The sequence below is a fragment of the Rhinoraja longicauda genome, chromosome 5 (assembly GCF_053455715.1).
Source record: "Rhinoraja longicauda isolate Sanriku21f chromosome 5, sRhiLon1.1, whole genome shotgun sequence".
NCBI classification, from domain to species: domain Eukaryota; kingdom Metazoa; phylum Chordata; class Chondrichthyes; order Rajiformes; family Arhynchobatidae; genus Rhinoraja; species Rhinoraja longicauda.
In genome coordinates, this window is record NC_135957.1 from 24,445,570 (window position 1) to 24,459,037 (window position 13,468).

The 13,468-nt window shown below is 43.4% G+C and overlaps 1 protein-coding gene across 1 annotated transcript; it reads left to right on the top strand.

Annotated features, from left to right (window-relative positions):
• Window positions 1-1,480: 1,480 nt before the first annotated feature.
• LOC144593898 (uncharacterized) lies at window positions 1,481-13,468 on the top strand. The gene is made up of 2 exons (XM_078400028.1): window positions 1,481-1,776; window positions 12,420-13,468. The coding sequence occupies exons 1-2, from the start codon at window positions 1,677-1,679 to the stop codon at window positions 13,466-13,468; spliced, it is 1,149 nt and encodes a 382-aa protein (XP_078256154.1). The 5' UTR covers window positions 1,481-1,676.

Below are 13,468 nucleotides of genomic sequence, written 5' to 3' on the forward strand. Positions count from 1 at the left end.
CCGGGTGTTCACCATCCCCCCTGACCTCCCCCTTTCAGATACCGAACAGTCTGTCCTCAGCAAAGGCCTCAGCTTTGTTCCCCTCCGCCCCCACATCACCGAGTTCCGGGTCCGCCATGATGTGGAGCTCTTCCGTCGCCTCACGTTCCACCCCATCAGCCAGCGTATCCAACAAATCATCCTCCAACATTTCCGTCACCTACAACGGGACCCCACTACTGGCCACATCTTCCCATCTCCTCCCCTTTCTACATTCTGCAGAGACCGTTTCCTCCGTAACTCCCTGGTCCACTCGTCCCTTCCTACCCAAACCACCCCCTCTCTGGGCACTTTCCCCACCAACCGCAGGAGATGCAACACTTGTCCCTTTACCTCCCCCCTCAACACCATCCAAGGACCCAAACGGTCTTTCCAGGTGAGTCAGAGATTCACCTGCACCTCCTCCAACCTGCTCTAGATGTCAATTTCTCTACATCGGCGAGACCAAATGCAGGCTCGGCGATCGTTTCCCTCAACACCTTCGCTCAGTCTGCCTTAACCAATCTGATCTCCCGGTGGCTGAGCACAACTCCCCCTCCCACTACCAGTCCGACCTTTCTGTCATGGGCCTCCTCCAGTGCCACAGTGAGGCCCACCGGAAATTGGAGGAACAGCACCTCATATTTCGCTTGGGCAGCTTGCAGCCCAACGGTATGAACATTGACCTCCAACTTTAGATAGCTCCTCGGTCTCTCTCTTTTCCCCCCCCTCCCCTTCCCAGTTCTCCCACTGTCTTCATGACTCCACCTATATCCGTTCTTTGTCCCGCCCCCCTGACATCAGTCTGAAGAAGAGTCTCGACCCGAAACGTCACCCATTCCTTCTCTCCTGAGATGCTGCTTGACCTGCTGAATTACTCCAGCATTTTGTGATACCAATTTGTTGTTATCCTTCTTTCAGGCAGTCCATATCACATCACAGATGATTAAGTTGAAATAAATCTTCTTACCTTCACCAAAACAATATTAAGTACCGCATTGTTAGATTAAGAAATTAAGGCTGAAAATGACAGTAGGATCTACTGACGGAAAACAATACACAACTTAATCTAACTGCTAGTATAAGAAAATAACTGCAGATGCTGGTACAAAACGATTTATTCACAAAATGCTGGATTAACTCAGCATCTCGGGAGAGAAGGAATGGGTGACGTTTCGGGTCGAGACCCTTCTTCAGACTGCTACTGTTGCGGGATGCTAAATCCCGAGTTAAACTACGAAGAACTGTCCGAGATGACTCACACAAAAAGTCGGCATAAACTCGTTCAGAACTTGAGCGTATTTCACAGCAAACACAACTGAGGAAAGAAGCCACGGGTAATCATTATCCATAACATTGCTGTCGTTGCACATTTTAACCCACCATGGTCGCGGGTCTGATGGGTCCTTGGACTGGGAGGCTGGGCGGAGCTGACTTGCCGTCTCAGTGAGGAGGGGACAAACCCCGCGCACTGGGAGAGCTGGGCAACCGTTGGCGGCGCGTTGCAGTGACCGGATGGAGCGCACGGCCGTCGGGCCAGGGGGATTTTAGCGCACGGGGCGCACGAATTCAAATCTAACGGAACGCAACGCGCGAGCGGAACCGGGACGCAGCAACCGTTAGGGGCGGGAAGTCGGCCCGGCCGTCTGACGGCGAGAATGTTCGCCGGGATGCACCTAATAGCCGTCTCAGATTCGCCTTCCCGGTTGGGTCCCGTTCCTAGCAGCGGTCGTGGGTCTCAGCCTCCGCAGGACAGAGGTAATAGTTAACGGTAGTGGCTGAACCTCCGAGCACGGCCGAGGTACAAATCGGCTAACCCGTGGTTAATCTGTGCGGGACTGAGCCCCCATCCTTTCGACCACACCCTTTTTAATGCCGAGCCTGCCTTCTATGAGCCCCTCAGGTTGACGATGGGGATATTAATATCTTCGTAATTGTCACTGTTGTTTTGGTGTTCCACGTTATAATCGAGACTGTTGCAATTCATGTTTTGAAACTGATCGGTTCAGGCAATTTAATCAAATATGCGAGACGTGAGCAATATGTAGCCTGCACCTGCAACATGAACAAGTTTCCTCACAGAACGGTGGAGAAGATCAGGTCAAGAGTAAATGAGAAGCTGAAAACATAACATTCGTCTACATTTTAAAAAGGTATTGGGGAGATTAATGGGACTGAAAGCTGGAAAATCTCCAGGATTTCATGACCTGCATACCAATGAAGGAAGTGGCAGTGAAGATAGTGTATACACTGGTTGTCATCCTCAAGAATACTGCAAGTCCTAGTACGCCTTCTATATATTGAATGGTAACAAATGTAACCTCACTCTAAGAAAGGGAGGGGGGGGGGTATAGAAACCTGACTACATCAGAAGTAGGGTAAATGCTGGAATATATTAATGAAATGGTAAATAGCATCTAGGCAGAACATAATCATAACATGACAATTATCAAACAGATTTGTGAAAGAGAAATCATATTTAGCAAATCTATTGTTTGGGGGGGGTGGGTAATGGCTGGTAGAATGGATTAGGCACAAATAGGACATGGTGTATTCGAGTTTATAGGAGGACCTTGATATGGAGCGTACAAGGTTGTTAAACAAAACCAAAGCACGTGGGATAGAGTATATACTGCTGTGGATTGAGGCAAAAGGAGGATGGCCATTTTAAATTAATGAAAGGAAATTTCTTCATGCAGATGGAATTCTTTGCAATGTAGGGCTGTAAAGGTTCAGTCACTGAGCGTTAAAGGCGGAGACTCACAGAGATATTAAGGGAATCAAGACATATGGGGTCAGTGGAGGAAAATTACACCAATGTTAAAGATTGGCTATGGTTTTATTGAATGACGAAGCAGGCTTGAGTGGCTGAATAGCCTATCACTCTTTCAAAATTGTGCATTTTTCTGCAATATGATACAATTACGTTTTTGTACAAGTGGATAACAAGTTTTTTGCAAGTTCCAGTGACATAGTAAATTGTTTTCTATTGAATATCACCATGTATACATTGGCTCATGTTGTCGACCTCCTCGTGGTGAGCCCTGTCAACTGACCCCAGTCAGGCGAACGACAACAAACAGAGACAGCAGAAGCAGAAAAAACAGCTTGCAGCCCAAATGCAACCTCAGTCGCTGCAGCTTGGCGCCAACCCGGAACATGCGCCCTTCTTAGGGCGGGCACCTACGGATGTCGAACCGGATGGCATCACCCTGCTGCAGCTGAATGCGGAAGGCCTCACCAAGGCAAAGACCACCATCATTGAACATCTGCTACAGACCCACAAAGTCACCATGTATATTTCATTCAATACATAATAAGTGCTTACATTTAAAAAACCCTAAGCAAATGATGCAGTGATGGTGTCAACTTCTTTCACTTTACTAAATTACTAATGCAGGCAAGAATGCAAAATAAAGGATAAGATTCTCTCCTGAGTGTTCCTGTGAAAATATCAGTCCTAGAACATCAAATGTGACTCCTCTCCCCAGTGGGAAACAGTTAGCTGATGAGAAAGCAGTGGTTCTAAGAAATCCCCTCAAAATTCTTAACATGTCTGATAAATGTTAAACCTCACTGGATACAAGTTGGGATGGAATGACTCGCATCAAAGTTAGTGGGACAAAATAGGACCTAAATTTCAAAGATCAATACTGTGTACGATATTGACACTTGCTAATTTTTTTAATCATCAATTTGCTGTTATGCAGGGCAATAATCAGCAACCAAGTGCATTCTATCTGGGGTCACTCAATAATGATTGAAGTGAGGTATCCAATCTGATCCTACTTGTATGGAAACCATTTGCAGTCATCTTTTGGTACTTTGGAGTGACTTTAGCTATTGCAATGCAGGCTGGAATTTGAGAATATTCTAACCTCGATTAGCAAAAACAGCTGTTTTGTTGAGTCAAAATTGCAAAATTGCTTAATGATCTACGTGAAGAATATTGTCATTAGAGTTAGAAAACTATACAGCACAGAAATAGGTCCATCAGCCCATTTAGTCCAAAGTTGGCATATCTGGGCTAGTTCCATGTGCCTACACCTGACCCAAGGCCCTCTTAAACCCTTCCTATCTATAAGAAAATAACTGCAGATGCTGGTAGAAATCGAAGGTATTTATTCACAAAATGCTGGAGTAACTCAGCAGGTCAGGCAGCATCTCAGGAGAGAAGGAATGTGTGACGTTTCGGGTCTAGACCCTTCTTCAGACTGAAGTCGGGGGGCGGGACAAAGGAAGGATATAGGTGGAGACAGGAAGATAGAGGGAGATCTGGGAAGGAGGAGGGGAAGAGAGGGACAGAGGAACTATCTAAAGTTGGAGAAGTCGATGTTCATACCACTGGGTTGCAAGCTGCCCAGGCGAAATATGAGGTGCTGTTCCTCCAATTTCCGGTGGGCCTCACTATGGCACTGGAGGAAGCCCATGACAGAAAGGTCAGACTGGGAATGGGAGGGGGAGTTGAAGTGCTCGGCCACCGGGAGATCAGGTTGGTCAATGCGGACCGAGCGCAGGTGTTGAGCGAAGCGATCGCCGAGCCTGCGCTTGGTTTCGCCGATGTAAATAAGTTGTCATCTAGAGCAGAATCCTATCTATATATCTGTCCAAAAGTGTTTTGAAAGGCACAATTGTATCTGCTTCTGTAGCTTCCTCTGGCAGCTCATTCCAGATAGGGTCTATCCTCTGAATGAAAACGTTGCGTCTGAAGGCCTTAAATCTCTTCTTTCTCACCTCAAACGTGCCCTCTCATTTTAGAATCCTCTACCCTCTACCCTCATGAGCATGAGCATTATCTTTATCCATCTTCCTCATGATCTTGTATCCCACAGCTTCCTAAGAAAAAAAAGTTACAGCCTACCTTACCTCTCCCTATTACTTAAGCCTGTAAGTCTAGGTTACATCCTGGTGAATCTCTTCTGTGCTTTTTCCAAATGACAACTTTCTTACAGCTGGGTGACCAGAACTGGTCATAAGTGATAGGAGCAGTATTAGGCCATTCAGCCCATCAAGTCATTCAATCATGGCTGATCTATATCTTCCTCCCAACCCCATTCTCCTGCCTTCTTCCCATAACCCCTGATACCTGTACTAATCAAGAATCTATCTCTGCCGTAAAAATACCCATTGTCTATGCTTCCACAGCCTTCTGTGGCAAAGAATTTACTGATTCACCACCCTCTGACGAAATTAATTCCTCCTCATCTCCTTCCTAAACGGACGTCTTTTAATTCTGAGGCTATGACCTAGTCCTGAACTCTCCCACTAGTAGAAACGTTCTCTCCATATCCACTCCATCCAAGCGTTTCACTATTCGGTAAGTTTCAATGTGATTCCCCACATCCTTCTAAACTCCAGCGAGTACAGGCCCAGTGCCGTCAAACGTTCATCATATATTAACTGCACACTGTACAACGTACTCCAAATGTGGTCTCACCCACTACTTTACAGCTGCATCATGATGTCTCAACTTTTGTACTCAATACCTTTCCCAATGAAGGCAAGAGTGCCAACGGTTGTCTGCCACGCTGTCCACCTGACTTGCCACTTTTAGGGAACCATACACCTACACTCCAAGATCTCACTGTTTTGCAACACACTTCAGATTTTTTTGTGTATGTCTTGCCCTGGTTTGACAGATCAAAGTGCAGGACTTCAATTGTCAAATTGAGTTAAATTCCAGTTGCCATTCTTTGTCCCACCTTCCCAACTGATCTGGATCGAGTTGTAAATTTATTAATAATGCCAAGGATTGAACTATGTATGGAAGATAAACCCAGATAAATCTGCAAGATTATCATTAATATTATGATACCATCTCAATTTAAAAGTAATTAAAGACTCTCAAATTTCAGCTTGTGCAATACATTTCATAACTTAAACAGTTTGCAACTTGGAAATACGACTGCCCAGCAATATATTTAAATAAAAACATTGGCCAACCAAGGGCAATAAACTGTGAAACCTGGTCTTTTGACTCAACCATTCCAATATTGCCATGAACCAAATTCCCACATGGCAGATAATACCTGCAGTCTGCAGCAGCTGGCAAACCAATCGCACTGGTCTCCAAAGCACCGACTGTACATATGTTGGCCGTTCATAACTGGGAGGACCTGAACTATACTTTTTCACTGTAACTTTATAGCAGTGGACAAAATAGCATATTTTCCAAATGCTTTGTGTCTGAATGGTCAATGGATAATAAATTATGCATAATTGTTCCAGATTTGAATTACCATTTGAAATTGGAAACTTTATTGAGTGCAAGACACATGGATCACGATACAGTTACAACCATTGAAATTAGATATTTTTTTGACCAAGTTGAAGTATATAAATTTTGTTGAGAATTCCAATTGTAATTTTTCTTTTTTTTAGAAATATACTGAAGTATTCTGTTCTTTTACATCAAATCATTTTCAGAGTATTGTTGAAAATGAACGTGAGGAAATATTGCTTTCAAATTAAGTGTTTTATATTTGTAAATAGATTGTGTCAAAGAAGTATACATTTTTAACTAGGACAGCTAATTGTCCAGCGATTGAAAGCTGTGCAGGCAAATCAATTTTCTGACTATAAAAACATTGATCTTTTTCAGAAGATGTAGATCATTGGAAGTATTTAAAAATAAGGTAGATATATATTTGAAAGATCATGGTATTCATCGTGATCTGTCAGCATTATTGGGGTTGAGGTGATAGGTTTCCTGAACTACCATGTACCTCGGACTATCTTTAATCGGTCTTTACTGCACTTTATCTTGCACTAAACGTTATTCCCTTTATCCTGTATCTGTGCACTGTGGACGGCTCGATTGACGTACAGGTATGTAGGTTAATTGGCTGGGTAAATGTAAAAAAAAATTGTCCCTAGTGGGTGTAGGATAGTGTTAATGTACGGGGATCACTGGGCGGCACGGACTTGGAGGGCCGAAAAGGCCTGTTTCCGGCTGTATATATATGATATGATATGATGATTGTGATCGTAAAGTCTTTTCGCTGCCTGGATAGCACGCGACAAAAAGCATTTTACTATACCTCATTACATGACGATAAACTAAACTAAACTAAACACTCCTATTTTTTTGTTTTGAAAGAGAGCATTACTCTACTTGGGTTTTATTATTTAGAACAATAATAATCAATGAATGTTGACAGCTTGGCAGAAAATGTACAGATAATTGAGGTTTGAGAGCCAATATATGCATCATGAGTAAAAATATTTGAATATATTTTCATTATTTTATACAACTGAAAGCATTGTGTAAACTAATGTTATTTAGGGCAAAGTTTGTTTTATGTCATCAAGGTATCTGATATTTGTGTAGGAACGAGGAAACGGTATTTCCAGTTCTTTCAATGCAATCTTTTGGATGCAGTCAGTTAATTGAAGTAACAAATTAGCCATGATATTTAATGATTAGTTGCAATTGAGGGGCCTTGTATCTTTTTTACTGCTCTTATAAATCTATTTGGGGTACGGAGGAAGAAGACACTTATGACCTGTAAGACCTTGGGTTGGGAAGAATGAACTAATGTTATTTTGTTAACTTCGGTGTTATTTATAGATTATCCAAGAACTGAAAGTGACTTCTTTGGCATAGCATAAAGGCTAATCGTATTTGATGAAAACCACAAATAAAGCATGTAATCGCTTTATTCATGTTCGCACTAAATACTGTTTATGTGTGTGTGTGCGTGTGTTTAACATAGAAAGATGAAGGGTAGAGATTTATGGTTTACTTCCTTAGTTACTGAATTTTAAAGATGTTAATTACATATACTCATAGTTTCTAGCATTACATATTGTAAGGAATGATGATAAGGCACACACACCAAAAACCTATACTTCCAGCGGCGGAAATCCGCAGGAACTTTGCAGCTGGTCGAGGTCCTGGTCCATTTGGGCACATGATGATGGGTCTTTAAACCCTGGGCACACCTCAGGGAGGGATCAGTCCAACCTCAGGACTAAGGCGGCTGCACCCCTTCTTAATTGCAAGAAGTTATTGATGTTTTCAACATTCAATGCTTTAACTATTCGTGAAGAGACAAGGACTACCAAGATGGCAGTGTGTAGTCGGAAATGCAGGGTTGACGTCCTGGGCATTCAAGAGCATCGTTGTGTCTACCGGGACGTAGAGATCAAGTTTGACAAAGCAGATGGCATGGACCTCATCACATCGTCAGCTTGGAGAGGTCCTATAAACAACTCCGCTCATGGAGGAGTGGGACTGCTATTGAGTCGGAGTGCAAGGAACGTGCTACAGGGTATCCACTCTCAGTCCTCGAGTCCTTATTGCTGAGTTTAGTGGTAAACCTGTCACCACTGTCATGGCATGCTACTCCCCTCACAACAGCAGCCCTGAGGCCGAAGTGGAACAATTCTACTCTGTCCTCCAAGTTGCGACGGAGCGAGTACCAGCGCACAATTTTCTGGTTGTGCTTGGGGACTTCAATGCCCGTCTTGGACCGGAGGATGTCTGTTACATCTATCACACTGGTGACACTAACCGGAATGCTCAACACCTAGCCTGCTTTCTCCAGAAGTATAGTCGCCTAGCAGTCAACACCATGTTCAAGAAGTGATGAGGAAAGCTGTGGACACATCAGGACCAGTGCACAGAAGAAAAGCGCCAGCTAGATTACATCATGGTGTGACGCGAATGGTGCAACAGTGTCATGGATGCTGAAGCGTGCAGCACTTTTGAGACCATGAGCTCGGATCACCGAGCGGTAATAATGCAAGTGATGCTTAGCCTGAGGCAGCCTAAATCTACAGGCCCCAAGGAAAAAGTGGACTGGAAGTTTTCCTCTCGACCAGAACTACAGGCCCAATACACAGTAGAGGTGGTGAACCGCTTCCAGATGCTGAAGGAGGAGAAACGAGAAGAAGAGGAGGCGGAGGAGGAGAGGTGAGGAGCTGAGGCGAGGGAAAATGCTACGGCTCGCTAAGAACGATTCATAGAGGCCAACTCTGAAGCAATGAAGAGACTACCCAAAGTGAAGCGTGTGAAGAGAAGTCGCAACTCTGAGCACCCTGAAGTTGTTGCAGCACAGAAAATAGTTGTTGAATGCCGAGGCCTACACTAGGAGCAGGAATGAGCGGCTCAAGGAGGACCTGAAGGCAGCCAACTCTTTGAGGTGTACGACAAACTGAAGGAGGAGGAGGTTACGAAAATGATAGAGGGAGTAGAGGTTGCCAACGATGGCAAGCGGTATAGCTAGGCATGGAGGGTCGTGAACGAGATCAGTAGCAGGAGGAAGGCCAAGTCAGGTCAAGTCAACGGGAATTCTCCAGAGGACCGAATCAACACGTGGTTCACCCACTTCAAGAATCTACTTGGATCACCTCCAACTGTCACTGAGGAAGATTAGGAGATTGAGACTGTCCTCATGGATGTACAGATTCACAACGGCTCCTTTACCTTCGAGGAGCTGCGAAAAGTGAAGACCTCGCTGAAGCAAGGGAAGAGTCCAGGCCCTGATAACATCCCTCCAGAGGTGTTGAAAAACTTTGAGCTCGACGACATCATGCTCAAGTTCTGCAACACAACGCTAATGACAAATGACAAGCCAACACAATGGTCACAATCCAACATCATCCCCGTCCCCAAATCTGGGAGCCTGAACAAGACTGCCAACAATCGTGGCATCAGCCTGACATGTGTCTTGGCCAAGGTCTACAACCGCTTAATTCTCAACCGGATTAGGGCTGCTATCGACTCGAAGCTACTTACAATCAGAACGGCTTCAGAGAGAAGAGGAACACGGTCACACAAATCCTTGCCCTCCAAAGAATCATTGAGGAGGTGAAGAATAACAACCTGCCGGCTGTCCTATCCTTCATTGATTTCAAAAAGGCATTTGACTTGATTCATCGATGCAAAATGATGAGGATTTTGAAGGCTTATGGTATCCCTCCTCGTCTCCTGAGAGTCATTGAGGATATGCACTTGGGCACCTCGGCCAAGGTTGTCACCCCGGATGGCGAGAGCAAAGTGTTCGAAATCCTCGCGGGGGTCTTACAGGGAGACACGCTGGCACCCTTTGTCTTTGTCATTGTCCTTGATTATGTAATGAGGCAGGCGCACGAGGACCTCGGCTTCACAATCACCCCAAGGCATTCGAGAAGAATCGGGTCATTCAACTTGTCAGACCTCGACTTTGCTGATGACATCGTCCTGCTGTCAGACCAAATTGGGGAGGCACAAGAGCTGCTCGGCAGGGTCGAGACAGAGTGCAAGAAAGTGGGCCTCCACCGAAATTTCAAGAAGACGGAGTACATGGCGTTCAACGGTGGTGATCATGAGCCTCTTCAGACCAATGGTGGTGCATCTCCCAAGAAAGTGGAGGACTTCAAGTACCTGGGAGCAAGGATGCAGAGCTCAGAGAATGACATCAAGGTCCGGAAAGCACTCGTATGGAAAGCCCTCAATAACATGGGGAAAATCTGGACGTCTCGGATGTCTAAGGGTCTCAAACTGAGATTCTTCCATGCAACTGTAGAGACAATATTATTGTACGGGTGTGAGGCATGGACTCTCACTCGAGCACTGTCCAAGTCTCTCGATGGTATCTACACTTGAATGCTCAGAAAGTTCAAAATGTCAGTTGGAGGGACCACACCACCAACGCCCAGCTCTATGGGGAGATTCCACCTCTGACCGAGAAGATCAGGATGAGGCTCACTGGTCAATGCCACCGCCATCCAGAAATACCAGCAAATAAGGTTGTGCTGTGAGATCCCACCCATGGAAGACGGAACCCGGGACGACCAAACAAGACGATGCTGAAGACGTTGATGGAAGACGCATATGTGGAGACAAAAGAGGAGCTTGACAGCTGTATGGAGGACAGAGACATGTGGTGCGTCCGTCACCGTGCCTGTCGGAAACCAGCAGCACTGCGTCGCTAATGTCTTCAACGATTTTAATTAATTAATTAATTAAAATTGTTTCTAATAATTAAGGTTTGAGAGTGGTGGATGCCTTGAACGTTGCCAGGGTTGGTGATGGAGGCAGATATGGTAGTGGCATTTAAGAGACTTTTAGATAGGCACGTGGATATACAGATAATGCAGGGATATGGATCACGTGCAGGCTTAGGAGATTAGTTTAACTTGGCATCATGTTTGGCATAGATATTGTGAGATGAAGGGCTGTTCCTGTGTTGTACTGTTCTACGTTCTAAGTTGACATAGGCAATGGATGAGGATGAGTAAAATGAGGCTGTTTTTAGAATGTGGGAGGATACATTACTGTAGTATTTCCATGGGTTTGAAGAGCCAGGAGATGTGTACAATTAATTGTCACAAAACCAGTGAGTTTTAAAAAAAGTTAAGGGATATCAAGATTCAAAAGAAGAGGTGAAATGGGTTTGGACACAGGGAAGTGATTTTCTTGGCTTGGAGCTTACTCGTAAAATTTAAGCTGTAAAACCTGCAGAGCCACCATTAATGTGTAATTGACAAGTTAAGGTTTAAGATAAAGTTTTACCTTAAAACCCCAGAACCATGTAGAAAATTGGAGCTGCTAGCATTGAATCTTCATTGCAGAAAAGTCTACAGAATTGCAAGCAGGATTTTCACTGACCAATATCTTATTGAGAGATGGGAAATGGCTAAGTGGAACTTGAACATGTAGGAGGATTAAAATGCTGCCACTGTTAATGCAAAAAGAATGTAAACAGTTGAGAAGAATGGGGGTGTCAAAGCAGATAGGGGTATAGGTAGGAAATTGATAACTGACTTCCAACTGATTAGATTTGCAAAGCAAAAGAGATACCAGCTCAGGAGAAATATTAAAGAGTGAATTGTAAATCTTATCAAATATTTTGTATTGTACAGTAGAGTTTGAAGTAGCTATAAAGAATGGCAAAGTGTATAAAAGAAGATAAATTGTGAAAAACCAAGATAGTCATGCTGCGGCTAATTGTGAGAATCATGAATTGGAAAAGATATCAAAGCCATGAAATCTGCATTGAGGGACCCACTGGTAGGTGGAGATGAGACAAGCTGGGCTTTGTCTCCGTGAAATGGGCCGATTAATAGATTGGTACAAAATTAGACAGAATTTTGATAGGGTTTATAAGAGAATACATTTTAGAGTTCAGAAAGCACAAATATAATTTAAAAAAGGAATCTAATGAAAAAAGAGGAGAATGTTTTGACTTAAAGTTGTAACTGCCAGGAATGCACTGTCCAAAATGAGGTGAAACCAGATTATAACTTTAAAAAGAGAATTGAATAAATGTTAGTATCCTTGCAACTCTCTTCCAAATAAAACCACGAGGGTAGAAGTAATAGTGAAAGATTATAAAGAAGAGTTCAGTTTGAGAGCATTTGTTCAATATATCTATCTGATTTTGTTTTTTCAGAGTGTTTTTACTTTTTTTCAGATTCGATAGTGACTGGAGTCCATTCCTGCAAAAAAAAGCTCTCAAAGAGACCGGGATATATGCGGAAGGGTGGTGAACAAAGGTTAAGCCATCCCATGCCAGCTGGTATTCATTTGGTATCCCAAAACATTGGAAAAGAAACCAAGACTTGTACAGACTTGTTTTTTGATATTAATAAACAGGAGAAGCACAAATTGAATAATAAACATCCAAAGAAAAATAAAATTGCAGAATATCAGAATATAGTTTCAGATCACTTACCTGCCAGAAGTCCTGTGGTTGAAGCTATGATTGCGTTAGAAAGTGTTCGACATTCTATTGACTCTAACTATCAATGGACTGATAGTCAAGGGGACTCATTTTATACTGGAATTAATACTTACTCCAAGCACTTGTCAACAGGTGAATTACAGAAGAAGGATGCTTGCCTTAAATGGTGTGAAAAGGAAAGAGGTATTGATGTAAACAAGCCACTAGCTGTTACACCAAATAAACAAGTGGATGGTGAGAACATGCAAAGACAGCAGCCTTGGGGCAAAGATAAAGAAATGGATTCTGCTAACACTTTCATTTCCAGCTTCAATTTCATACAGATGTCATCAAATTCTAACAGTACCATTGTTGACAATAGAGATGAACTACAGCAGAGTAGATTTGTTTTTGAGTTTCCTAACGCAGAGATGAGACAATGTGTTACTAATACATTAGGAACAAATCAATTCTGTCCCAAATCTTTATGGAAGGATTTTGAGACTCATTGCTTGCACTCATGTCAAAATGTTGGCATTAGTTGTGGTGCTGACACAAAATCAGAGAACAGACCTCAGGATTATGACACCCTCTCATTAGATACAGATATTTTTTTGGGTTCAGCTGATTCGTCTGATGGCTCTTCTGCTGGTTCATCTGCAACATCAGGGTATGAGAGCAGTATCACTGTACTTGATCAGAAATGTTATTCTTTAATAAGGAAATATGAACCAATTCTTCAAGATTGCCTCCTTGAAAACAGAATGAAGTTGAAGGCTAGTATTATTAAAATATTTTAA